Below are 26,937 nucleotides of genomic sequence, written 5' to 3'. Positions count from 1 at the left end.
CTCAGCAGCAGAGTGGAAGACCAGGTGTGAGAAGGGAAGAAAGTGGACTAGTAACAGACTGCTGGGGGGAAGCCGGCTCTCACTTGCTGCTCTTACGGCTACAACTCCCACTTGCTGCTCTTATGGCTACAGCTCTGTATGTGCTCATGGCCTTCCCCTGGCAATCAGAGTGCCTTCACCCTTCTACGCTGCTAAGTGAATGCTTGTTCGGGCAGAGATCAGGATGACATTCCCATGATCATTTAGGAAATCGTGTGTCAGAACTGAGAGTTTCTCTTGAGCCATCCTCTGGTTGGAAAGGGTCTTCAGATTTGAATTACAGGTTCTAGGTACCAGAAGGGGATGGTGGGAAACAGGTTGCCAGACACCGAAGCTGTTTTAGCTCTTGTGCCTGTCTGAGTGGCTGGATAAAAGTAAAGCTTGATTCCTGCTGAGTTTTGTGCTATGAAATGCTGAGCTCAGAGAAAGCGTTAACAGCTGGGTGACAAGGGCAGGCGTGAAGTCTGGTGACCAGTGTTCTGATTTTGCAGAAACTGAGTATCACCTTTGCAATTCCAGCTTTATTCCTCTCCCCTGTGGCAAGCACTGCACATGTGTGGGGGCTCATGGAGTGATCTCATTCTCTCCCTTCTCTCTCCCTCTGTCTCCCTGTGTTGTCCCCTCTCTTTCTGCAGGTCAGCGTGGAAGTCTTGGTAGAATACCCTTTTTTTGTATTTGGACAAGGCTGGTCATCCTGCTGCCCTGAGAGAACCAGCCAGCTCTTTGATTTGCCATGCTCCAAACTCTCGGTGGGGGACGTCTGCATATCGCTCACGCTCAAGAACCTGAAGAATGGCTCTATTAAAAAGGGCCAGCCCATGGACTCAGCTAGTATCTTGCTGAAGCATTCAAAGAATGACAGTCTAGCTGGAAGTAGACACAGGTATGCGGAGCAGGAAAACGGGATTAATCAGGGAAGTGCACAGATGTTAGCTGAGAACGGTGAACTGAAGTTTCCGGACAAAATAGGATTGCCTGCAGCACCTTTGCTCACCAAAACAGAACCCAGCAAGCCCCCAGCAACGAGGAAGAGGAGGTGGTCAGCCCCTGAAACGCGAAAACTAGAGAAATCAGAAGAGGAGCCACCTTTGACTCTTCCCAAGCCTTCTTTTATTCCTCAGGAGGTTAAGATTTGCATTGAAGGTCGATCCAACCTAGGAAAGTAAAAGTTGTTTGGGGAAAGGAAATTAGGCTATCCCTTGTCATTTTTATCCAGATTACTGTACTGTAGACTAAATAACCCAGTATTTACATGTTATCATCTTATTTTAGGTTTATGTTATAACCTTGTTGTTATAGTTGCAGCTGGTATTATGCAGGAGACTGGTGCATATGTTTTTCCACAAGTGTTTGTCAGTGACTAGGTTTATCGAGAGCTACAGAAGGGGCAGTATCTGCTTCACACACCCTTAGTGGAAATGAATGTGTTGTCATGGCTCCTGTTTTCTAACACCTCGTGTAGGACAGGGTCCAGCTGTGATTTTGTTTTCTTTTTGTCGCTGTTTTTTTTTTGTGTTTGTTTTGTTGTTTTGGTTCCTGTTCCAGTTTTTTTGGGGAGAGGTGAGGAGAAGGGAGCTGTAGCAGAGGTGTGTGTCAAACATGGGATGCGTGTGTGGGTGTGTGTGTGTGTGGGTGCATGCCAATCCCCGGGGCGGGACGGCTGCTCTCTGGCAGGTTGGCGATGAGGTTTCCTCACCCCAGGTGGATGCTGAGGACACAACCCTTGGGTGTGTTACTGAAAAGAATCAGACAGTCTCTGATGTTTTCAACAACAAGCCAACTCTTACTCAAGGCTCTACTATACATATATATATATATATATATATATTTGTGTGTGTGTATATGTATATATATATTTTTCCCCCATGGGGTCTGACTGCACTGATTTTTATTCCTAAAGCAAACTGCCACACCACATTTCCTTTCTGCTTGCTAGTGCAGTTCCATTGCCCGGAGTCAGCGATGGGGAGGCTGTATGGACTCCTGCGCCGGTCGCCCTGCAGGGTTTTCCTTGACGGCGGGGGGGGGGGGGGATGGGTGTGTGCATGTGGCGTGGGTGTGCGTGGGTGTGTGAGGAGGCCTCTGGCTCTGTGGATGCGCCTGGCTCAGGCTCACTCCTGTTTCTGTGCAGTGTTAGACAAATCGACCGGGTTACGCCATTGACATTTGCTTCCACAAGGTAGATGCAGACTGCCCCTTTGAGATCACAGGCATCCATCGTTTGCAGTTAGGTTGCAGATCTTTAACTCTAGTACTGGTTTTAGTTCATGGTTATGGACAACTGGTGCCACTTCTTTCAAATTGCGGTGTGTTGACACAGGAATCTGCTGTTGAAGATGAACCTAGAATGTCTTTAAGCACTTAAAATGCTGTTCACACTTTATTGCTGAGCATCCTGGTCTAACACTCAGTACGTACTGTATATCACTTTAATCTGCTCGGAAAGCAACAACAACAAACAAACAAATCTCTTCAACACTGTAACTACATGCAACTGTGTAAAGTTTTCTCACAGGCAAGATGCTGAAAGTTTTAATGTGGTTTCAAAGGGATGAATGTGAATTATTGAACTAGTATGTGACAGTCATTGTCCACAAAGGACTACTTAATAGGAGGCACTTTTTAAACTTTAATGCTTGAGAAAGAGTTAAAGGCATATGCGAGCTGACATAATAAAAAAAAAGAATAAGAGAAAGGAGAAAGGAAAGAGGAAAAAAAATCATTGTCCAGTGTTTTTGAAAAAGATGGACTTTAAAGAATCTTGCAATTTGCACATCTTGAGTTTATCATTTGTGTGGTATTCCTGCAGTTTTTACCTAATAATGTTGTGGGGTGGGGGGGTCTGAAAGAGCATAAACAAATGTAGCAATTACTCACTAACCTGCCTACGCTCTAGGCCATTTCATAGGGTTACGTTCTTTTTGGAGTTCATTTTTGGTCTTTCTACCGTATCGGCCACACAGAACCAGGTCCTACCGGGACACCTCTGAGAATTTTTCTTCAGACTTGCTGAGAGAATTTTCCACAAAAAAAACCATTTCTATAAGTAAGCAAGGTGTTTGTTTGTTTTGAAAACAAACCTATTGTTATTTTATTATTATTATTATTATTATTATTTGTTATTTTAATGGCATCGTTTTCTATTGGAAAGGCGACATTTCAAGAGTTTGGTACAAACCAAGTAGGAGGGGGGGATTCATGCGTTCAGTCTTTTCTTTCCCCAGGTAGGGCCGGATCCTCTGAGGTGCTGTGCACCCAGCCTCCTGCACAAGCCTCGGGGAGGTGCGAGTATGAAGTATGCCGGGGCTGAGTGCTAAAGCCTGTCGCTGCCTCTTGAAAGATCCCAGTGGGATTTCAGTGGGATTGCACTCGGGCCCTCCGTGAGCAAGTGTTTGTGTCGTCGTTTTTGGTTGGCGAGTTCACATCCTTCAAGTAGTTTTGAAGAAGCTGTACTCACAGGGAGAACAGGATATCAAAGTCCATCATTAGAAACACGGTAACCTAAAGTGAACAAATATATTTAGTCTTGTTTTCCCTCTCCCCTGAAATACAGTGCTTTTCTTTAAGAGAAGAAATGTTAACCCCAAACCCCATCTTTGACTCTTGTTACTTGTTACTTGAAATTTAGCTCACACCAGACCTAATTGTTTTTATACCATATTCTGGGGTGCACCAAAAAGTTGAAATACGTTTAAAATAGCTTGAAACTTTTTTTGAATTTCCTTGAATTTTATTAACCTCTCGGCAGCCTACCAAATAGCTGAGTGGGTTTCTTCTCACAATCACACAGCTTAGTTAGTGCTTATTTGTTAATATTTCTGCTCAGAGAAGTTGCTTAATCTTCCATATACTCTGCTCAGGGCACTTGCAATTTATTGTTTTGTTTTGTTTCCTGGTTTTTTTTAAGCTTTGATGGTAAAGGAATAGAAAGAATTACAGATTTTAATTCACAGTCGTACCACTATTTCTGTACTTCATGTGTACTTGGAAAAAAAAGAAATCTCAAGTAAAACCATACACATACACATTTGTGGTTAATAAGGAAGCAGGGGCTATTAAACTGACTGGATCTATTCAACTAACACTAAAAAAAAAGAAAAATTAATAATAATAAAAAAATACATTTGGAGCAATAGGAATGTATTAGTTCTGTGCTTGTATTTCAGACTGAGGAATTCTTTCCAAACAATTGTCCCCTTCCATGCTTTGGCTTTTGTAGGATGTGCAATACTTTACGTGCCAACTTAGACTCACCTGTGCGGTGTTAGCTAGATCTCATACCCACTTCTGATCTCCCCTGGTTTTGTCTCTTTGGAATTCTTTCTTTCTACCTGTCCCCTCCCCCAACCCTGTTAATAAGTCCCTCCCTGTCCTCCCCCCTCCAAAAAACCCACACCATATTAAGGGTAGAAGATCCCTTGCCCCGGGAAACACAAACCTATTTTGTATTTGATGTTTAAAAAGATCCAGGAAGAAAAAAAAGCAAAAAAAAGAGATGTATTCATGTCTACATGGCAGCCAGGCAGAGGGTGGCACGCCACCATATGGCCAAGCGCCACGTTCCACCTGGACACACGCACACAGGAGCTGGCTCCCACTGGGGCCAAGTCTTTGCAAGGCGGGGCTTTGCCTCTCCCTCTGGCACTGAGCATCCCTTGGGCATCCCCAGACCCAGGAGTGCCATCGATCCCCAGGGCAGGGGCACAATACCACTCGCAAGCACGGGGATGCTGAGGTGAAGCTGAAGGAGGAGGCTCAGCCTCTGCTTCTGCGTGGCGGCCGCTTCACAATAGTAACTAACAGTAGTTTTCTTTCTGTCTGTTTCTTTCTTTCTTTTTGTAGCAGGCCTCTTTAGTTTACAACAAAATGCATACAATCACCAAGAAATCAGTCAGGGCAAAGAAAAATAAAACAAGAACCTCTTTATAGGGATTTCTAAAAAAAAAAATCTATCTGTCTGTCTGTCTATCTATCTATCAATCTATCTATCAATCTATCATCTGTCTATATATCTATATATATAAAGTGACTGTTCCTTATAGCGTTCAACTTAGGCATTGTTTCAGTTCGTCTGGGCCACATCGTGGGAAATTTGAGTTTGATGTCACTTACCTCGAGTCCTCTGGTCGAGACCCGAATCGGAGTCGCTGTTGACCTATTTTACCATTTTGTACCTTGCCCTTAGGCTTGCTTTCCCTCGAAGATGCAGACCTCGGGAGGAGGGGAGGGACACACGTTCCTTTTTTCATTCCTTTAATTCCTTCATCCCACTGTCGCTTTGTTCGACCTGTCGTTCCCGTCATTTTCTCAGCATGGGGAAGTGACATCACTACTCTCGTTTCCCTTAAATCAAGGAACATTTAGAAACCTTTCACACCTTTTACTCAGGGATGGGGCTGGCGTATGTGTGGTACACTGATGTGACCAGAAGCAGCACTTTTACTGCTCCGGAGTAGGGATGTACAATGTTACAGACAAGTTTGGATTTCCTGCATCTCATGGTTTAAACTTTGTAGATCTCACTTAGATTGCAATACAAAAGCAGCAGGCTCAGCATGAACTGTAGCTGTTGGTTATCATGAAAATACACTCTCTGCAGAGATTTATATTACTTTAAAGTGTGTTGCCAGTAGTAAAAAGGAAATAGTGAAATTCTGTTAATTCTTGCAACTGCTTAAAAAAGAAAAAAGCTTGTGTCAAGGAGAGCGAATTCTCAATCTTTTTAAACACTAATAGTGTTATTTCAGAGTGGCTCTTGGCGCAATGCTCTGCATGTCCTGGGACCCAGTTCGGCAAACACTTATACATGTGCCCATGGGAGGTCTGGGCTGGCCACCCAAGGCTGCTCAGGGGCTTGCTATAAAGCACATGTATAAATCTTTGTGAAATTGAAGTGTAGTTCAGTCAGGGCCAGATCCTGATTTTAATCAGGCACCTGGAAAAATATCGAGGTCCACCAGGGCAAAAGCCTTGGGCAGGTGGAGGGGATGTGGCTCATTGAAACACTTTTGCTGTCCCAGAAATTTGACAAATGGCAGAATGGGACATGCAGTCATACAGTTTCCATTTCTTCCCTCCTCATCATCACAGGTAGCAGCAGAGTCCACTGTGAGCTCTGGCCAGTGCTGATGTGAAAAGCAAGGGGAATGAACGTACCACGGGAGTGGAGGCAGTAATTTCCTTTTCTCTGGTTTTTCCAACCCTCCCACTCCCCCAAATCCTGTAATATATAGCAAAATGAGAATTTGTTGATGCAGATATGCATATGTGCGCACACACACCCAGGCAGAAGTGTCTGTTTGCACACAAAGAAGTTATGTGTGCATTTTTTTTTACGTGTATGCCTACATGTCCACTTGATTCCCTGTCCTGAGGACAGCCTTGCTTTGTGCCCATAGGGAAATTCCAAACGCGTTGCACACCTCTACTCCAGAGTTCAATTTCTTTTACATAGACGACCTCGCTTCAGATGTGTTACCTTTACTGATAGGATCTTTTCTTGTAGCACTATACCTTGTGGGAATATTTTTTGATGTAAACCTAATTTGAGAAGCTTATTAAAAATAGAAACTTTTTTTGAAGCACTCACATTGAGGAGTACAGGTAATGTTTTAAAAAATTGCACAAAAGAAAAATGAATGTTGGAATGATTCATTCAGTGTTTGAAAAAGAGATGGCTCTGTTTGAACAGTGAGTTTCATACCTTGTTTGTAAAAAAAAAAAGTTTTTAAATACAAAAGCAGAGAAAGGTTGAAAGTTACATGTTTTTTGTATATAGAATATGTCATGTCTAGATGATCTGATTTGTATTGGCTCTGGCCAGGAAGAATTACTACTTAAAAGGCTCTTAAAGAACAACTGTGCTTAATTTTCTGTTCGTGTTACATGGGTCCCATTTCTGGGGAATGGAGTCACACTGTTTATTCCTGTGCTGAAAATACACCTTGGAGCAGCAATTCCTGAGTGCAGCTACCGGGCACTTCGAAGGGTGGCTACTGTGCAGAACTAGAGTCTCACTCTCCAGTTGTATTTTGGCTTTAAGTCTCTTCCACCCGCGCTGAGGGAGCCCCTGGCAGCCCAGAGGTCAAGGCCAGTTTTGAGGGAGGCCTTGGCCGTGCCCTGGGCAGGCATGGCCCGGCTGGCCCGAGTGTGGGGACTCTGCTGGTGCTGGCAGCCCTCGGGTTGAGAGCTGCTGCCAGCTGAGCACAACGTGCATAGTTTCCACCTGAGGCCTTTTGGTCCCATTCTCTTCTCTCTCTGGGGATGCTGTTCCACGTTTTTTCAGCACTTCCTGTTCCAGACGAAATCCAAAGAGTATAACCCTGAGCGAGAAGTGCTTGTAACAAGGTATTCTTGCCCAGCACTAGCAGCAGAATGGTACCCGAGGCGACCTGGCCTTCCAGCCCCTGTCACTGCCCCTCTCCCCCACCACTGCTGCCAGAGCGCCAGGAGCAGCTGGTCACACAGAGCATGTTTCCAGTAATGGTCTTGACCAATGGCAAGACTGATGTTTTTCAGAAGCCAAAAGGAGAGGATCCTGAAGCAGTTTCTGAAGAGAGGATCCTTTTCCTGTCCAAAGATTGAGCTGGGCAGCTGGGAGCTGGTGGCAGGGTGGAGAAGGCAAAGTTTCAGGGTGCTCCCATCCCCCTCCCCAGAGGTGACCCAAGCTTCGGCTCTTGCAGGCACATGGGGCAGGAATGCTTGCCCTGTGCGAGTGACCCCCGGGCACTCAGAAACCAGCCCCAGTTGTGTTACGGTGAAGTGCATTCAGCCAACAGGTAGTATTTATACAATAACTGTCTCTAAGGTTTCTGTAGGTTTTTTTCTTGTTGTTATCTGAAAGGACTCAAGTCTTCCACTGAGGATTTTATGGAGGCTTCATCCAAGGTTGTTTCTTTTTTGTTAGTTTCTATTTTGAGCAGTTAAAGCTCCTGTGCCCTTTCCCTCAACCACGCAGCAGGTGTGCATTGGAAGTGTTGTTTGCAGCGAACAGAGTCACTTGTTGAAGCTGTCCTTGCTGTACTGTGGGATTGGTGATGGGCAGAAATTTCAGGGCCCAGATCCTTGGCCAGGGTGGAGCCAGGGTGGGACCACTGGCTCTGCGGGCAGTGTAGCTCTGCCCCTTCACACCCGCTGGTGAGGGGATCCCACCCTAGCATTTGCTTTAGAAGTCCAGGACCCAGGTACTCTCCCATTGAACAAGCTCTGCAGAATTCTTGTTCCAGTCCATCGGGTTTGGATCTGGGCAGCCGAGGGGAAAAACGGGCCAGGGGTGGCTGCGGGTGGCTTGGTCTGTGTGTTTGGCCTGGCTGTCAGGCCGGGCACTTCGCAAAGTTACTAATCTGGTAAGGCATAGATGCAACTCTTCACGACAGTCAGCTAATGTTGAAACTCACTAATGTATGTATTTGCTCCTTTTTTTTTTTTTTTTAATAATATATTAACTTGTTGAACACTGTTCTTTTCGCAGTGTTACAAAAGTGGGGGAGGGGGAATTTCCCAACCTTTTTCAGTTTGGGTGAGCTACTGAAAACCATTTTGTACTAGCTATGTCACCGCTCCCGGCAGCAGCTGGCAGCGGCGCTTGGCCGAGCCGGGGTCAGGTCCAACCATTCGACATCAGTAGTTTTTAAAGTAATTCTTTTTTTTTTTGTCTGGTATTACTAATGAGGGTTATTGCAAATCACACTTCCAGTGTAGTTCCTAGTGTAGGCCCAGTAAAAGGGATATCGCAGCTTTGTGTTGGGGAGAAATTGAGCTGACATGGCCAGTACAAAGGAGAAATAGGGAGGGAATAACGTTTTGCACCTTATTGAAAAGAGGAGAAGATTTTAAGTGCATACAGACATAGTTAAGAGCTTTTATTGTGACAGGAGAACTTTTTTCCATATGCGTGCATACTCTCTGTAATTCCAGTGTAAAATATTGTACTTGCACTAGCTTTTTTAAAACAAATATTAAAAAAAATGGAAGAATTCATATTCTATTTTCTAATGGTGGTGTGTCTATTTGTAGGATACACTCGCGTCTGTTTATTGAATTTTATGGTCCCTTTCTTTGATGGTGCTTGCAGGTTTTCTAGGTAGAAATTATTTCATTATTATAATAAAACAATGTTTGATTCAAAATTTGAACAAAATTGTTTTAAAGAAATTGTCTGTATACCAGTACAAGTTTATTGTTTCAGTATACTCGTACTAATAAAATAACAGTGCCAATTGCAAAAGTGTGTTTTGTCTTTTATGACTGAAGGGGAGAGAGCTTTCCTAGGGACATAACTTGCCCAATTTATTTCCCTGCCCCGTCCTCCCCCAGCCCCGCCCTGGCAATGCATTTGAGTGTTTGCTTTTATTTGCAACGATGCCGAAAGGCACCTGTACCTTCCCACCTGTGGCCATAAAATGCTCTGCAGACTGTCAGAGTGAAGCTCTTTATTGTGTAACAAAAACCTTGGAGCAGTTGGGATGATTGGGCCGCACGCATGCGGATGCCACAGCAGAGGGAAGGGAGGCAGTGCTCTCATCACCATCTCAGCAAGGCCAAGCAGGGCAGCGAAACACCAAAAGCTTTTTGGCCAATTGCACAGAAGCGCTTCACAGTTATCGCAGGCAATGCCAGGGAGTTCTGAACTGATGATTTATGTATGAAAACTTCAGCCAGTAAACATTGGGTCAAATAAATGTTGTGGAGGGCTTGCTTAAGCATCTGGGTGACCACAAATGAAGTGAAGGCTGCAGGGGGTGGTCTGTCCTGTGTCAGGGGTGCAGAGCTGTGCCAGCATCCACTCAAGACATGCTTCAACCCCACCACCCCTGGCAGCTCCCAGCCTGCAGGGAAGGGCTGGCCCACTCCCACGTGCTGGCCTGGCTGCTGCAGAAGGCAAACTGCTGTTCTTGGGCCTTGGCTTTTTTTTCCCCCCTCTCTTCTACACAAGGCACTGGTTGCAAAAGCCCTCCTGGCTCCAAAAAAGAATTTTTGGTATAAAACTGGTATTAGCAACTAAACAGCACCATCCCTTAGTGGGGGATGTGAGATGGTGATGGATAGACACTGTACATACACTGGCAGAAAGCTGTAGCAACAAGTCTGTTACGAGAGTGGAGTTCAATAGGTACAAAGTAGGGAGTGCTTGGTTCAGAAAAGCTTTAAACTCTCATCTTGTCCTTGACTGAAAGCAGCTGTCCCAACACAGTGGGGCTTGGCCAACAGCTGCCGCATTTCTTCCTTATTCCCATCCTTTCTACCCCTGCTATTGACTAGCTGAAAGGAAGAGACAGGCGTATTTTGTATGGGAAAAGCTCCTCCAAAGGCAAACAGAGGCTTCTTCTGACCCTGCTTACAACTCTCCACATTTACAGGGTGTCCCCATCCTACATTCATCCCCACTATGCCCTAAGAGAGAGGAAAGCTGCATGGAAGCACAGCCAAAGCCCCTGCCCCATGGCCGATGGGGACTGGCTGTTCCAATGAGCAGATGGAATGTGTTTCTTCCAGAGAAAGGAGACCTGTGTGGCTTGTTTTGCATCTGTCACGATGCTGGCTCGAGGCCCAGCCCTTTAACAACTGCTCACACCTACAAGAGGTGTCCACATGCACTCCTCGAAGCCACCACAGTCACCGGGGAGCAAGTAAGGCTGCTCCTGTGCCAAGCCCTTCCCTCCCAAGGAGAGTTCCAGCAAGCCAGGCTGTGCAGGCAGGAGCCCACCCTGCAAAACGTGCTGCAGCAAGGCAACCCCAGAGCAGGACTGGGAGTGCCAGGGATGTTAGAGGTGTCCTTAAGTTTCAAGAAGCCACAGGCAGACACGCTCAGCAGGGATTGCTTAATGATGTAACGCTGCCCTTTTCAGCATCCCCACTTGTAGGTCTTTGGTGTGTTAAACTGCACCCCTGTGGAGCCCGTGGGCTGAACCTCAACATTGCCCTTGGGAGCTCAACAATTGCCTGTCTGGGGGAAGCAGGCATGGCCCTGGCCTACAGCACAGGCTGTGACATGCACAGCATTCCTCTGGACAGGATGGGGTTGGGGTGTAGGGGTAGAGAAGACCTGGTTATGCAGAATAACTCAACATCAAGCATTATTAAGCACTTACAAATTTCATTTCCCACAGAAGAACACCAAATAACAAAAAACCCAGTTAGATGTGCAGGTGAGGTAGATCCACAAATGGTACATGGCATTTGTCAGTGGTTGTGGTCTTGACTTGGACCATCCTGCCAGACAAAGTGTGTTCCCAGCTCCCTCTGCCTCAGTTCCTTGTGGGAGTGGCAGCAGGCTTGAGCAGGGTACAGGACCTGGAGCTAAGTGAAGATAAGGGCAACTACTGCAGCACAGGAATAGGTGTTAAATGGGGACTCAAGCGTTTGCTTTTTTTTGTAAAATTTCCAGCCTGTCTCAGAGCTGCACATGTACAGTGTCAATGGTGAGCACTGACATAACTGAGGGTTTTCCTGAACAAAATTCACATATAACTGGGCGAGATGCAGACATGCCAGGTCAGCCTTCATGTGTCTCATTTTTCTCTCCTGCTCACTTTCGGAGAGGAGAAAATGAAAGAAATCATGCTTCTTATCAAAACAATGGGAAGACCTGCTATGCAGAAAACCAAATACCTGACATCAAAACTTTATCAGTCACTATTCATGGGATCAATATCATTCACAGCCTGAAGAATTTGGGGGACAACTTAAGATTAGCCTGTCCCTCTTGTATTAGTGACTGATCAGAGGTATGTGCAGGAGGGGAAGGGAAGGAAAGCAGGTATAAGAATGGCCCCATTTTTCACAGTTGTGGAGAGGCTGCCTCCCCTTGCCCCCAGCACCTGCCCTTTGGAAAAGAAACTGTTCCGAGGACATCATGGAGCTGCTCGGTTTGGTGTGCGTGTGATCTTTTAAAAAAAATGTTTACAAATATATATATTTTTATATGCATATGTATTTCTTAAATTCCACTTAGAAATGTAGCTAAAAAAAGTAGAAAAGCGCTAGCAAGAGTGGGCATGAGACCAGCAGAGTGCTGCACTTCCCACGTGTGAAGGCACCAGTGTGGAGACACACCTGTGGTCAGGCCTGGGCCAGGGCAGTCTCACCCCACTCCTGTCAGAAGTGTCTGTTTGCTTCTGTACCCCCTCCCCCTCCCATGACACAGAGGAGCAGGGCTGTCCCACAGCCTTACTGAGGCAGAGAGGTCACACTGCCCATGCTCTGGGCCCAGTGCAGCTGAGAGCAGTAGGTGGCCTACGCTGCCTTTTTGTGGCGAAGAAGCCTGGCATTTTCTTAACATGATGCTTCCAGGCTGGAGGGAACACAGATCAGCACCTGGATTCACAGGGCCTGCTTCTCATCTGCATTCACGTTTCTTTATGATAAGTGGGCAGGACAAATGGTCCTTGCAGCCAGCACAAGCATAACCTGTGCTCACATCAAGCCCTTATCCACTTCCAAAGCAGAGGAAGGAGTCATCCCACAATTAAGAAGTATGCCCTGCATGTTAAATGGAAGACATTTAAAATACCAGGCAATTTAGAAGATATCCTGTGCTTTTTCTAATGTGCACAACACACTTCAAAATCACCAGGGATCAGCTTGTGGCCTGGATTTGCTTCTCAGCATGGACAATTGAACCAATCCTTGTGCATGGCTTTTTGAGCAGTCCAGCGTATGAGTTTAATTCTAGAGTTTCTCTTTGCTATTCCTTTTCCTACAGATCACTTTTTTGCTTTTCAAAGGAAGCCTGCCTCTTTCCACAGATGTCTACAGGAGGGGAAAATAAGACTCTGAAGTACTGAAGTAACATCAGCCACATTATGATCTCAGCAGCAGTTTAAAGTAAGTGGCCAAGCATTATTAATTCATTGGTGCTCACTTTTACATCATTTATCATATTGAGCTACTGTGGTATTCATGTGGATGCAACCTGTATTTCCAAAGAAATTTTCATTGTGATTTATCAATTAATTAGCAGGCCATTACACTTTATTGAAGTGTTACCCAGAGTCTCCATTATTGCCGTTAGAGCAAATGTTTTAACTTCATCTCAGCCTGACAGTGTCTTGCAATCAATCAGGCTGTTCTGCCAAAAGCTCTCTCTTGCTTTGCATGGTGTCAAGGACTGCAAAGGAGTGGTACCACATAACCAGAAGGTAATTTGATCCGTCTGGCCTCCTCCACCTGGCCACAGACAATGCACTGCACAGCGTTTTTATGTCTTTGCTAAATGGATGTGAGCAGGCAAGGGAACAGGGAGGACTGCAAGAACCGTCCCCCCCTTGTCAGGGTTACAACTTCAATGTCTTAAAAACCTGTTCCCAGAGACCAGGTAAAAGCAGGAACCCTGGTAATTCAATAACTGCACTCATGATAAAGCAGGCAAGCTCTGAAAAGTGTTCACCTGAATGATCTCCTCAGATGGGGGCAGAGGGGCCAGCACGGTTTTGCTACATTCAGTGCCAGCTTCTCTGAAGGGGCAAGTCCATTGAATAGGGAGATTTAAGTAAGAACAGCAATAACAGCCCTGTGAACTGAGAGTGACAGAGATCTGGCATTCTTAGCATCACATGTCACCAGCAGCCAGGCCTCATCTACCATCCACCTCTGACATTTTGCAGGCTGGCAGCTGTGCCGTAACATCCATTCTTTGGCCAGAAAAAAAGACTAAGAGAATTTGCTTTTTTATTTCTCCATGTAATTTCTTGCATCTTTTTCTCTTCCAGCCTGCAATTTCTGAAAGGTGCACTGCCAGAAAGTGGTGGTAGCTGACAGGTCAGTCTTAAAAAAGGGAATGTGTGAATGTGTGCAGGCGTTAACAGCCATGTCTGTACAAGCCAATTCCTTGTTAACTGAGGTTTCAGCAGCTATTTATCAGAGGGGGGAAAAAACCAGGTTAAGAAATGTTGATTAAAAAATAAAATAGGCACAACAATAAAAGATGAGGCTATTGCATTTTGAATCAATGGCACTGTGTTAATAGCATGACCTTCCCCTTCCAAATCCCAGCCATAGCCACTTCAAAGGCTACAACACTGCCATTCTGAGAGAGAGAGGGAAGTTTGCCACTAACACAACATGGAGGAGAAAGCAAAGGAAAAGAGCAGCCCTTCCTGCTCTTCTCCCCCACCCCTCTCTCCAGCCCCCCAGGCCTAGGCTAAGAGAAGACCTCATTGTGCTGCTGGGTGACCCGGATGAACGTCGTTCTCTTGCTCAGCTCCTTGAGTTTGGCAGCTCCCACGTAGGTGCAGGTGGAGCGCAGCCCCCCGAGGATGTCCAGGATGGTGTGTTCCACATCCCCCTTGTATGGTACCTCCACAGTCTTGCCCTCCGAAGCCCTGGAGAAGAGATCAGTAACGAGTGTGTTTACTGGAGCAATGTGGAGCTTAATACTCTGTAGGCTGCAGTTTACAAATGTGCCCCCAGCTTTACTGCTTGCTGCTTTTGCTGCTTGTTGCTCTCAAGCACTGAAACTCCTCAGTTCTACTCAACCACCAACACTGAAAACTAGAAGCAGACAGATCTTGCAGATGCTCCAATATCCCATGAGTTTATTTACAGATCTGCCCCTTCCTCCCCTCTACCATCTGCCTACAAGCAAGTGAAACTTCCAGCCTTATTGAAAGGTAAATTTGACTGTGAGAGCTGCAAGTTTTAAAGTGTAAGGAACGGCCAGACTCAAACAGAGAAATGTTGGAGCTGGTTCTCAGCAGGCACCACCCAGCACAGCTCTACAGAGGCTTCACAGCCCCTGGGCTATGTCCCACATCACCGATCAGACACAGATGGAAGTGCTCTGGCTGTCTCCTACCAGTGTGATTCTCCAGAGCTCAGAGAGATAGAGTGGGAAACCTGTTACAGAAACCTGCTGCACAGCTGTCCCTTGGAGCTAAAAGGTGATCTAGCATAATTCAGAGCCAGGCAAAAAGGCCAGAAAAATAGCAGTGCTGTGAATACTCTCAAGTGCTGATGCATGCCAGCACAGAGTGCACTGTTCCCAAAAAGCACATCCGAAGAGTTACATGATGGAAGAATCCAGGCAAATAACTTGCACTCCTCCTCCAGCTTTCTCCAGCCCCATGTTCAGCAATCCCTCCTGTAGCAGAGACCCTTAATCAGCAGCTGATCTCACTAGGCTTTAGAGCGAGCTCGTTCTGCCTGGCACGCTGGTTCCTCTGGACAGGCAAGCCTTGGGAAGGGAGGGTCTAAGACAAATGTGGAGGGAAAAGGAGACACTTTCCTTCTGCCCTACAAAATGGAGGCAGAAATCATGGCAGGGGTCTGTCATTGTTCTCAATGTGGCTTTATTTCCTTCTTTCTTAAAAAAGTTTCCAGGAGACAGTACAAGAAAGGGCACGCCTGTTTGGAGGTTCCATTTGTGAATCATTAACAACAGCAACAGCTGCTATGTGGAGTACTTCAGTGTGAGCCTGGCTGTATTTCACCCTGTTAGTTTAAATTCGAGGTCACAGCTCTAGGCAGACAATAAAGGCGGAGTGTTGATATGCCACGTGAGTAAGGAGCCATGATTAATCTCCCTACATCTGATGAGTAATTGACTCTTTCTTGAAACTCTGAAATAAACACTGCAGTGAGTGGCCAATGGAAGATGGATGTGCCACTGGCATCTCACAGACTGCACAGGGCTTAGGGCTCTGTTGTATGGCCTGCACTGCTGGGAGTTCCCAGGCTTTCATTTTCAGCTCCAGTGCCAGCAGGAAGAGGCCAGACCCACAAAATGACACTCATGCCCCTATTCCTGACTTTTGGCCATGCCCACCTCTTCCAGTCAGAGTTGGGAGATTGAGCTCAGGCTCCAGGGAAACCTGCAAGATTGTGAGAGACAGTGCATGTCTCACAGGGGTTTGTGGAAACCAATGCAAATTCTACCACATCCTGCCATCAGAAGAGCTCTGCATGCTGTGCTGGGTAAGGAGTGCAGGGTTTACTGCATTCATGCATGACTGCCCATTCAGTTCATTACCTGATGCATGAATGCACCACCAGTTCAAATGTAAGTTCCCTGTTAATACGTGCTTGAGCATCCTGTGGGTCATAAGTTGCGCATTGCTCCTACGAGCATGAACATTTGGTGGTCCTTTTTTCAGTGCAAAATTTCAGAAATGGGTGACAGTTACAGCCACTACCCCGGGAGATGTCCCTGCAGTGGCTACAGTGGTGTTAGGAAGCTGGAGCCTGTGGATTGCCACTTTAGGCTTTGGAGACCAGAATCTACAGAAGTGGTGAACACTTAACGACACAGCCCCGAAGCTCTGACAGCTGAACACGTGCTAGTGCTCCTCCAAGTGTCACCTGATGAGCTGGGGGATGTCCTGTTGATCAAGGAGTAACCTGCAGATACCGTACTGGGGGAAGCATGCTAGAAGAGAAGTGTGAGATCAGCTCTGTAGTCTTGTCCATGGGGATAAGGGGATGAAGTTTGTCATGAATACATACTCAAGCTGTGCTAACATTAACCCCAATATTCTTGTCCCCAGAGGAAAGGGGTTTTTAAGAGATAATGCGTTGCACACACCAAGCCAAGGCGTCATCTGGTCCCCAGGGAAGTGTGGGTGGAATTTTACTATGTGTATGCACATATTGGTGCACTATTATCTGCTGTAGTCTGGCCCAGGGGTGAGATCTGTATCCACATGGGTCTAAAATTGTGATGATAACTTTTTTAACACAGTGCTCAGGATGGAGGAGAGACATTTTAGTAAGCGTACTGCTATAGTATTAATCCCTACTGGCTGGTCCAAAGAGAGGAAAAGTGGAGTTTTTAACTTATGTACATTAAGACTGTGATGATGATATCAAAAGAGTTCACACTGGATTAATGTTCCAAGAGTTCCTCGATATGTGCCTTGCTGAGGAGAGGAGTGATGTATAGGCCATAGATTGCTGGGCTTGCTGTGTTCTTGTGTGAGTGCCAAATTAGTTCATGCATGAGCACTAAATAAATTAATGCATGAGTGCCCAATTAATTAATGCATGAATGGACAGTAATTTTTGCATAAGCATTCAATCAGTTCATGCATGCATGCATGCCCAAATTATTTATGTCCAAACACCCTGTTAGTACACTCATGAGTGCCCAATATGATGAGCACCCAGCTGATTTCCACGAGCGCCCACATGGGTGGAGTGCTGGGCAAACATGGCAGGGTTCAGGTGGCATGGGTGGCCAGTGTGACCTGTGTGGGAGAAGGCCATGACCTGCATCATGCCAGAAAAGGCTCTACCTGGCTCCAAAAATGGTGTGAGCCACCAAACTTTCAGCGAGTCAGAGGAGCACATGACACCTCTGCTCAAGTCTATATAAGAAACAGCAGCAGCCCCTGGGAGAGGAGACACACCTGGACATGCCTGAGGAGAGGTGCAGCTGGAGGCACCCTTGAAAGGAGGTGCTCCATGCTACAGATGTGCACTCCCAAAGGGACTGCAGTTCCTGTGTGACTCATGCCAGAACAGGGACAGCTGTAAAGAGACTGTGTCCTGTGGACACCCCTCAGCAGAGCAGGCACAAAAAGAAGGAGTAGCAGAGAGAAACTATTACACACATGACTACAATGTCCTGTGCTACCCCCTTCTCACTGAAGGAGCTCAGACTGACTGAGTGTGGCCTGTGGTGAAAGTAAGGGGAGTTGAGACATGGCAGGGTGAAGAAAGGTGTGGCTTAAGTGAAGTCTGGAAAAGGGGGAGGAAAGGTGTTTGCTTACCTGTTTGGTTAATTACGCAGCAGAGACTAGAAGTTTGCAGTAGTTGGCAATAAAGAAAAAAAAGTAAAAAATCCTCAAGTAGAGACTCTTGCCAGCAACAAATGCCTACACACAGGCCACGCATGGATGTCCTGGGCTTCAGCTAAAATGTAGTTCATTTTTTTCCTAGTAGCTGGTACAGTGCTGTGTTTTGGATTTAGGATGGAAATAATGTTGGTAATACACCAATGTTTTAGTTACTGCCAAGCAGTGCTTACTGCAAGTCAAGGACTTTCCTCTTCCTCACACCACCCCACCAGCAAGTAGGCTGGGGGGGAACAAGAAGCTGGGACAGGACACAGCCAGGACAGCTAGGCCAAACTGGCCAAAGGGATACTCCATACCACGTGGGACCATGCTCAGTATATAAACTAGGGTGGAAAGCTGCCTGGGGCCACAGCTCAGGAACTGGCTGGGCATTGGTTGGCAAGTGGTGAAAAATTGTGTATCACTTGTTTTGTATATTATTAATGCTCTTGTTATTATTATCATCCCTTCCTTTCTGTCCTACTAAACTGTCTTTATCTCAACCCATGAATTTTGGGTTTTTTTCCCCAATTCTCTCTCCCATCCCACTGGGGAGTGGAGTGAGCGAGCGCCTGTGTGGTGTTTAGCTGCCTGCCGGGATAAACCATGACAATGGATTACACGGGCTGTCACAAAAGCTGGCACACTTGGCAGAGAGCTGCAAAACCAAGTCAGTAGGAACTGCTGTGGGTTTTGCAGCTCTGACATCTCTCCTGGAGTTATGACCCAAAAGTAACCCCTTCTCAGAAAGAAAGGTGATGACAGAGCAATTGAGGCTCTGTCATCAGCTGCTGGAAAAGGTGTGCTCAGATGCTCTCAGCAGTGACTCTGACTCTTGCCAGCCACTGAATAGAAAGGGAGAACCATTTGCTTCAGACTTTTTTCCCAGGGTCCAGTCTGCGGTGCCCCACCTGGCCAGCTGAAGGCTGCTGCATGGAGGGATGTGTGTGGTGGGTGGGAATCCTGGCAGGCAGGACGTGATGGTGCTCTGTCAGCCCAGCAAAACGTGGGTCAGAATAAAGGGGTGAGGCTGCCCTGTCATGAGGCAATCTTTTGAGTGGGGCATATAAGAAATGGAGGAACTGTGGGTAGGTCTTCCAGGCTATCATTTGGGATACACAACAAGATGGTAAGCAGCAGCCAGCAGTTGGTGCTATTCTGTCTCTGTGGCCAAAATTTCACCCTGCAGTTAATATGAAGTGCCCAAACCCAGCTTAGTAGCAGCTGTGAATTGCTGAGTGGCCACCATAGAACTGCAGTGTTCACACAAAACCTGTGAAATCTCAAAAGGGTTAACAAAAGCAAATTGGCTCGAACTGAACAATACTGCATGCAGCCTCAGTCCCTGCTTGCCTTATTTCTCTTCTCCCACAAAAGAAACATAAAAACTGCCTTTCAGAAATCCCTAGCTCTGATCCATATTCCTCATGGAAGGAGGTGAAAATGTAAAAATAAGCCAATATATAAATGACATAAGAGTAATGAAACTGCGTAGACAGATTAAATGGGATCAGCTTGACATATTCATTACAAAACCAATTACTCTCATGACTTCATCCCCTGCTACAGCCATCTCACCTTACCTGTCAGTTTTAATGTAACTGCTGCAGGCTCAGGTTCTCCAGCCATCACGTGTAATTTTGAGAAGATGAAGTTAAGTGACAAGCAGTCTGATTCTGCAGGGGACGGAGCACACTGAGCTCCCCACTGCTAGAATAACAGGCTGTGAGTGCTCAGGCTCTTTTAAAGACAAAACAGCTTATTTGGGTCACCAATACAGACTTACAGCTGGGCTTTTTAAATGCATATAAAGGAACCCCACTGACTTGACCTGTCTGGGTCAAGTTTGAGGTTTCCAGCATTTCAAATGCTGACTAAGAACCCTTTTGGTTCAAGCTTGCCATAAGCTTAACTAGGAAGTGATTAAACTTCCTGTAACTTTTACTATAAGAGCAATTCAAAGCAAAGCCTTATGCTGTTTCAAATCCCCCTTCAATGCCCAGCACATTTACAGTGCTGGATTTAGCAGCTGCTATTTTTAAACCACAGTGACACTCATGCTGGGACAGGCCAAGGAAGACTGAGACCAAGGCTGGTACAGGTAGCCAGCTCTGTGTCACGGCTGTAGAGTGAAGATGGGTATCAGCACTTTCACAGTTAAGAGCCAAGGGTCACAGGTTTAGTGTTTGGAGCTGTTGTATCTAGCAGTAGACGGGGAGACTCCTTCTATGCTACCCATTAATGGCACAGAAATGCAGTATCTCAACAGGGACTGAAAACTTCGGATTGTGCTCCTGCTCCCTTGCTGCTGAGAAAGTGTCAGAACTTGGTCCCCAGGGAATTCTTAAATTGAGGATGCAAATCAAAATACAGCTATGGATCAAGCCAAATCTGTATAGCATTGCCCATAATGACTTCAAAGGGTCTGTCTAGACTGAGCCAAATACAGCTCAGTATAGAGGGATTCCTTATGGAACAAGGGCATATGATACCCCTGGAAAGATTGGACAACCCAGGGTTGCTGAGGAAAAACCCCTGAACTGGCCCCTGGCTGCGGGCAAGCCTGGGAAAGCACCTGACTGCAGGCAGCCCTGAAAGTCCTTGGCAAAGCAATACACTGGTCGGCTCTCCTGTGGATTAGAGGCCATCTAGAGGGACTGGGTGTGAATCTTTGCAAAAGTAGATATGAGCTTGTATAGTTAAACAATAAAGGGAGAACGATGCTCAAATCGTATCGGTGTATGTGTCGTTACTCTGCCAGCTCTTCAGACTCGGTCCCTAAAGCTCCGTACATTTCTGTACATCCTTTGCTCCTACAAGATGGAATACTTGCACTTTATCTCATTTTTAAGAGGGACCAGTGTCAATTAGTTCTCCTGCTGGCAATAAATTTTGTTACCAGATCACACACACCTAACTAGGTGGAACAGAATTTAAGAGCTGCCTTAGTCCTTCGTCCCCCTAGTACAGCCAGCTTTCTCAAAGTTTTCCTGCAACTTTCAACCACCTCTGTGGAAGCCGGGCCCTAATGACAGTGCTGCACTGAGATCCATGCAGCACGCTTGGGCTGCTCTGTGACCTCTCAGGGAGCTGCCATTAACTAAATGCCTGATCAGCACCAGGCCTTTCCCACACTCCAGCTGACTCAAACACAGGGTAGCCCAGGACAGGAAATGATCATTCAGGTAAAAGCTTGCCAGCACCACCATGCAAATGGCAGCTGCCACTTTTATATTGTGAGACACTTATTAGTGCTGTCCACTCAGAGCATTTGTTCAGAGGCTTTGATGACAAGCAGATTTTTGGGGGACAAAAAAAAATAAAAAAGAGTCCCCAAACTGTACACTGCTTCTGGGAAATGGTATATGAACCCGAAGTGAATCAAAGCTCAGGAATTTGCAAGCACATCTTTCTGGTGCATCATTTCAGGTCATCTCAGATGCAGATGGCCTCCTGTGCAGCTCTTTCTTCTGCAAATAAACAGTCATGTTTGAAATCAAAAAACACTGAACAGGTTTCCCAGAGACACGGTGGATGCCCCATCCCTGGAAACATTCAAGGCCAAGTTGGATGGGGCTCTGAGCAACCTGATCTATTTGAAGATGTGCCTGCTCATTGTACTGGAGGTTGGACTAGATGAACCTTAAAGGTCCCTTCCAACCCAAATGATTTTATGATGCCATGATTTAGGCCAAAGGACATGGTTGTAAATACTCTGAAGGAGGCTGTGTTCTACCACTTTGCACTTCACAACGTGCTATGTGAACTAATGCACAATTTTATGGTGCAGACCACAACCACCATAGGAGTCAATGCTGGGGTGGAGGACAGGAGGTGGGATCAAAGATCCTTCCATGTAGCATGACATCTGGGACTGCTATCTTGTCAAGCAAGCTTGTCAAGCTCGCATCATGCTTGTCTCTGTGTCAAAGCATGAATTCCATTTTGTTTTGTGGATCCCATTCTGCTTTACATTCTGTGCTGTCACCTTCACAGAGCTGCAACTCTTACCCGTGGTAGCAGCTGGACATGTTGGGAAAAACCTGTATGCTGGAGTGGTTGTAGCAGAGAAGGCCAACAAAACCCATCAGTCCTGAGTGTCTGGCTGGAACAGCAGGTAAGGTCACTGTGTCTGAGACTCTTGCAAACAGCAGTTTACCAGATGGGACCAGAGCCTGAATCTACGCCAGCAGAGAAGAATCAAAAGGGACCCCTCAATAAACCAGTGTTTACTGTAAGGAGTCATTCTCTAACAAAGGATGTAAGAATCCTGTTGTCTGAGGGTAGTGACTATGACTGCCACTCGTATGAGAAAAGACACAGAGGTTTTCTGGAGTCATCTGCTTTTTCAAAAACTCAAAATTCTCAGCACTTTCTGGAGTAAAATACCAATGGACAACAGATTCCTCTGCAAAATCCATCTTCCTTTCTTCTCCCCTGAGGATTTTAGCTCAAAAATTAAGCTGCTGCATTCTGCATTATTGGAGGCTACTCTGGTGCTCTGTTACCAAAAGAGGGGTGGGAAAACTGTACAGCAGGCTTCTGCTGCCTAAGAAGACTGCCCAACAAATGCAGAAGGGAGTCCTGGGGCTGCTGCTGGTGACTGAGTGCTCTGGAGGTCCTGGGCCCTTATCTCCATACTGGGGAAACCCCAGCTGAGCTTCACCAGTTCACCAGCACCCACTTTCTGCAAACAGAAGGGAGCATGTGGGTTAGCTGGGAATCCCTACACCAACAGGACACCCAACGTGGACAAGCAGAGGCACAGAAACTGCAGCCTTTTATGCCATGTTCCAGCATTTAGTTCATATACATCCTGAGGGACCAGTAAAGTCAGAAAAGTGCCTAATGACTTCCCAGACCACACAGCTGGTGCTGCAGTGACAGCACACCGCACCAGCTGCAGACAAGTGAACATCACTGCTCTCAGCTAGCCAACTCTAGCTCTTTCTCTCTGTCTCCCTCAGGATGTCATCCCTCCCTCAGATCTGCTGTCATAAGTGTAGGCAACAGCTTCTTCAATGGGAGTAGCAGCATAGGCCTGTTTCCTTTTGCACAATTCTGCTCCAGAAGTTCCTGGATGGATGGCTCACTGCAATTGCTCCTGTGTGGAATTCATACCTGTATTCAGCAACCCCTCCTGCATGCTTCATCATGGCTGTATCAGAGCTCATTCCATAGAATAGTTTCACCTTCTTGCCATTCTTTTCTATAATGTCTCCAGCACTCTGGTCATGGCCTGCAAACATTCCTCCAATCATGACAAAGTCAGCACCAGCTCCTGTGATCAGCAAAGGGACATGTCAGAAAGCAGGGAAAGGAGAAGAAGGTGAAAGACAAAGCAAGAACACAGTGATCTCCAGAAACAATAACCAGCATTTAAAAGTTTGGTACAGAGTCCCCTCCTGTAACAGTCACAGCAAACTTGGAAGAAAAGCTTTACTGCGGAACTGACACAGGCTGAATTGTATTTCTCTGGTACTTGAAATGGAAAAAATACTTTTCTGTGACAATGACAAAGATATAGATTATTCTACTCTACCCAACAGTCTTTTATTTTCAAATTCAGTTTTAACCCTTTACTTTGTGATAGTATCTGAGCACGATTCCTTATTAACTGTGACTGCAGCAATCAGAAGTCCTAAACACAGGGCTGGGACCTGTTGAGCTCAATGCTGTACAGAGAAGTGGATGGTTCCTACTTCAAGAGCTTTCTAGGCCACAAGCTGTGAGTGGGGATGTACTCTGAAGGAAAGCAGACTCATGAATGTAATGTACTCCTCCCAACAATGACATAAAACAAGCAGATTTTTAATTGAAATTATGGATTTTTCAAGTCCATCAGCCATATGTGTTCAGTGTCATTCTGGATGATCCCTAGTCAAAGAGATCTGGATGGGTCTGCATTTGATTCCTGTTTAAAAATTCTGGGCCAAGGACCACCACACCTGGGTTCTCAGCATGCAGAACAAAGGAGGTCTAACCCATAGCTACAACTCCTAAATATGTTCCAGGTACTGAATAGCAACACTGAATACTCAGTCATGACTGTTCAGTCTGTCTATCTCCTCTGGCTTTATAAATAATGAAATTGGCTCCACTGGGAGTAAGATCAGGAAGAAGGTTTTTGGAATCATTCTTAGTTTTCTACTGTGATCTCCAATATTTCCAGCTGGGCTGGAACTATTCCACCAGCAGCTCCTCCTGTGATATTCTGGCATATCTAGTTGTGCTTGGAAGAGTTTGTCTTTTAGTCTTCTATAAGCCTGTGGTGACCCACCCCTGAAACAAAGCATTTTACTGTTCATACTTTCTGCTTCTTCAACATGTATGTGTCAGAACAGGTCTCCTCACTGCTCAGCTTCTTCCCAGAACTGGCAAAAGAACTGAGCTATAAACCTCACTTCACAGAAAGCAGATGAGCTTGAACTACACACATCCTGTTAAGAACAATTCCAAACTCTGGGGAGATCCCAGACTAGGTAAGTCTGGCATTAGGATTTTCTCTGATCTCTGTCACTATCCAAACAATAGCACCAGACCTTGAAATCTGAAAAGTAAGTGAAATCACTATCAAATCTGCTCAGCTTCTGCCAAACCTGAATTTGGGAATATTTGATCTTAGAACACATGACAGGGTGAAGTGTGCCAGTTCCTCCCTCCACCCATTTGCCAAAGAGCAGAGCTGGCAGCAATGCCTGGGGGCAGAGCACCCAGCTGCTCTGCTGACCTCATCTCCCCTTCCCTGGTGGCTGCTTGAAAGGAACACCATGACCATGGTAAAGGGATATTAAAAATGAGGCTTGGGCAAAGCACATCACAAGCAATATTTATAGCCAGGCACATTCAGGTGTCCTACCATGTCAGCTACCTGGCAGATTTCTCCTGAGCTCTCTTGTTTCAGATGGCTGAGTTTTGAAGTCTTGGCTCAACTCATGGCTGCTACTACTATTAACCTGCCAAAAACAAAGGGAATACTCATCTTTTAATTGCTGGTGGCAAATTCCTGTTGCTACCTGGCACAACCTTGCTCCATCTTTGCAAAAAATAAGCACCCTGGAAAGTCTAGTTTATGTCTTCTTCATGAGTGGAAGAAAACATGAGGAAGGAGGGACAGACTTGAGGTCAAGGTTCCAAAGAGGGCATTTAAACAAGTCAAAAGCCTGCCAAAAGACATTCTGGATTCTTTGCCTTGTCAAGACTATCTCCTGATGCCCAATTCTACTGCCATTTCTGGTTGTGGGTCTTAAAACCTTCAAATTATTAATGCAAAAGGCACATGAAATCTACACTTCAGAATCACAGAATTGTGGTTCCTGTGCACTTCAGTATCTATTTATTATTTTCCTTTTGGCTGCATATTTTTGGGAGGGAAGCAAATATGTTTGAATTACAGGATTGAAACTCATCCAACTTGAGTAACTTTTGCAAACTACAACATAATTCATCAAGCTCTCCCAGAAGAGAGGAGCTGTGTTAGAGCAGATGCAGCACGTCTAAACATTGAAACGACACATGCTTGCTGCCCTGCTGCTTCAGAAATGACAAGCCCATATTTAATATACTTCTCCGATGTTCTCCAGAACTTTCCACTGTGCTTCAGCGTTGCAAAGATATCTGAAAGTTTCAAGTCTGTTCCTTTATGTTTCCACCAGTTAATATCTGACCAAGAGGTTGTAGTTTTTAGCATGGTCTTTAACTTACGAATGTTTTTCTTGTATAACTACCAGAAGTTCTGGTGATATTTGCAACATCCATATGCAGTCTTTTGTTTTCAAGTACAGATTGACAGTGTGCCATTATTTCAGGTTGTGGGGGACTGGAAACAGCTGGCAACAACCCCCTAGATAACACAGGATGTGATGGGGTATGTTGCACACAAGCATCCCAGTAGCTCACCCAGAGCTGGCCAGACTAGTCCTGTTTTTACACAACGCCGCTTTCGTGCACTGACTTTCCCCTTGAGGCCTATGCTGTATCTGGGCTGATTTTACTCATTCACATTTCACAGTGCCTCCTCTTTCAAGCCATTACAGAACAGCAGTGCTGATGCCAGCCCAAGCTTGCAGCACTTACACAGTTCTGCTGGATCTGGACAGAGTCCCTCAGATGTCTTCTGTATGTCTGATTATACAAGTCACTGATAACCAGATTGGCTCTGCACAAATTCAGCTGGAGTCGGCCTGGATTTGTGGGCTGGGCAGCCCTCCAGGCAGATGCAGCATAAGTTTGCCTGGACCAGAACTTGCCCTGGAATCAACATTCACCTGTGCTCCAGCTGAGCCAGTGAGCTTTGCAACACTAGGTACACACAAAGCTATTAAAAACAGGAGAAAAAGCCAGTGCGATCTGGTGTAATCTGGAACTAGTGTATGTCCCCAGTTGACTTTTCTATATAATTTTTCCTTCCTTTTCCTTCCCTGCTCCTGCATCTCTTCTCATCACTGCTGGAAGGAACAGCAGTAATGTGTTAAAGATGCTGGCACAAGATTCAAAAAGCACACTCTTCTGGCTGTGTCACAAAAATATATGTGACCTCAGGCAATTGAACTTACTATTTCTGTGCTTTGACTTCTCATCATTAAAAAAGGAGACAGTAGTGCCTCCCTAGAGCATTCTGAGAAATGTGTTCATGTTATCAGCCTTTCCAAGGGTTCAGTTATATGAACCATCTGAGACCCCAGCATAAAGTTCTTTCATGCTTTCTCTCATTTCCTGCATCAAAACAGCTCTTTTCTTTCCTATCAACCTACATATTTTTCATTATAATCTCCAATACCCAGATGGCAGTGACATCTTCAGTTTACCAAATCCATACCAGGTTCCCATTCAGCAGTTCCAGAATTTCAGCAGTCTCTCCCAAAGTATGTCTCTCCCAGCATTTTTGTCCCTCGCCTTCAGTGCTTCCCTGTTCCTTGTGTTTTTAAATAAGCTTCTACCTTGTTTCCCCTCTGTCAAAATGCCCAATCTGCCTCTGAGACCTGGCACCAGTAAGTGGTGTCAACTTAAAGCTTCTCAACATCTACTTCTTGGTTCTTCACAATTCTCTCACTCAATCCACTCTACTCTTCCTGTTTCCAAGAACTTGGCTCCTCCAGTCACACCTTTAGCCATTTGTCAGTGCTAC

The 26,937-nt window shown here is 45.8% G+C and overlaps 2 protein-coding genes across 20 annotated transcripts in view; one reads left to right on the top strand and one right to left on the bottom strand.

Annotated features, from left to right (window-relative positions):
• Positions 1-9,265, top strand: part of ATXN1 (ataxin 1) — a 343,650-nt gene extending 334,385 nt beyond the window's left edge. For all 19 annotated transcript variants that reach the window (XM_048308538.1, XM_048308500.1, XM_048308539.1 and 16 more), the window contains one exon: positions 675-9,265. In XM_048308538.1, the coding sequence (XP_048164495.1) occupies positions 675-1,205 (531 nt within the window). In that variant the 3' untranslated portion in view covers positions 1,206-9,265. The remainder of the gene's footprint in view (positions 1-674) is intronic.
• A 188-nt stretch (positions 9,266-9,453) lies between these two features.
• GMPR (guanosine monophosphate reductase) overlaps positions 9,454-26,937 on the bottom strand; it is a 42,455-nt gene continuing 24,971 nt past the window's right edge. Inside the window, exons 8-9 of the mRNA XM_048308622.1 lie at positions 22,932-23,091; positions 9,454-14,360 (exon numbers count right to left, since the gene is read on the bottom strand). Of these exons, the coding sequence (XP_048164579.1) occupies positions 14,180-14,360; positions 22,932-23,091 (341 nt within the window). The 3' untranslated portion in view covers positions 9,454-14,179. The remainder of the gene's footprint in view (positions 14,361-22,931; positions 23,092-26,937) is intronic.

This window comes from Corvus hawaiiensis, chromosome 1, assembly GCF_020740725.1.
Source record: "Corvus hawaiiensis isolate bCorHaw1 chromosome 1, bCorHaw1.pri.cur, whole genome shotgun sequence".
NCBI classification, from domain to species: domain Eukaryota; kingdom Metazoa; phylum Chordata; class Aves; order Passeriformes; family Corvidae; genus Corvus; species Corvus hawaiiensis.
Note: the sequence above shows the minus strand (reverse complement) of the source record. Positions and strands in the feature narration are given on the sequence as shown.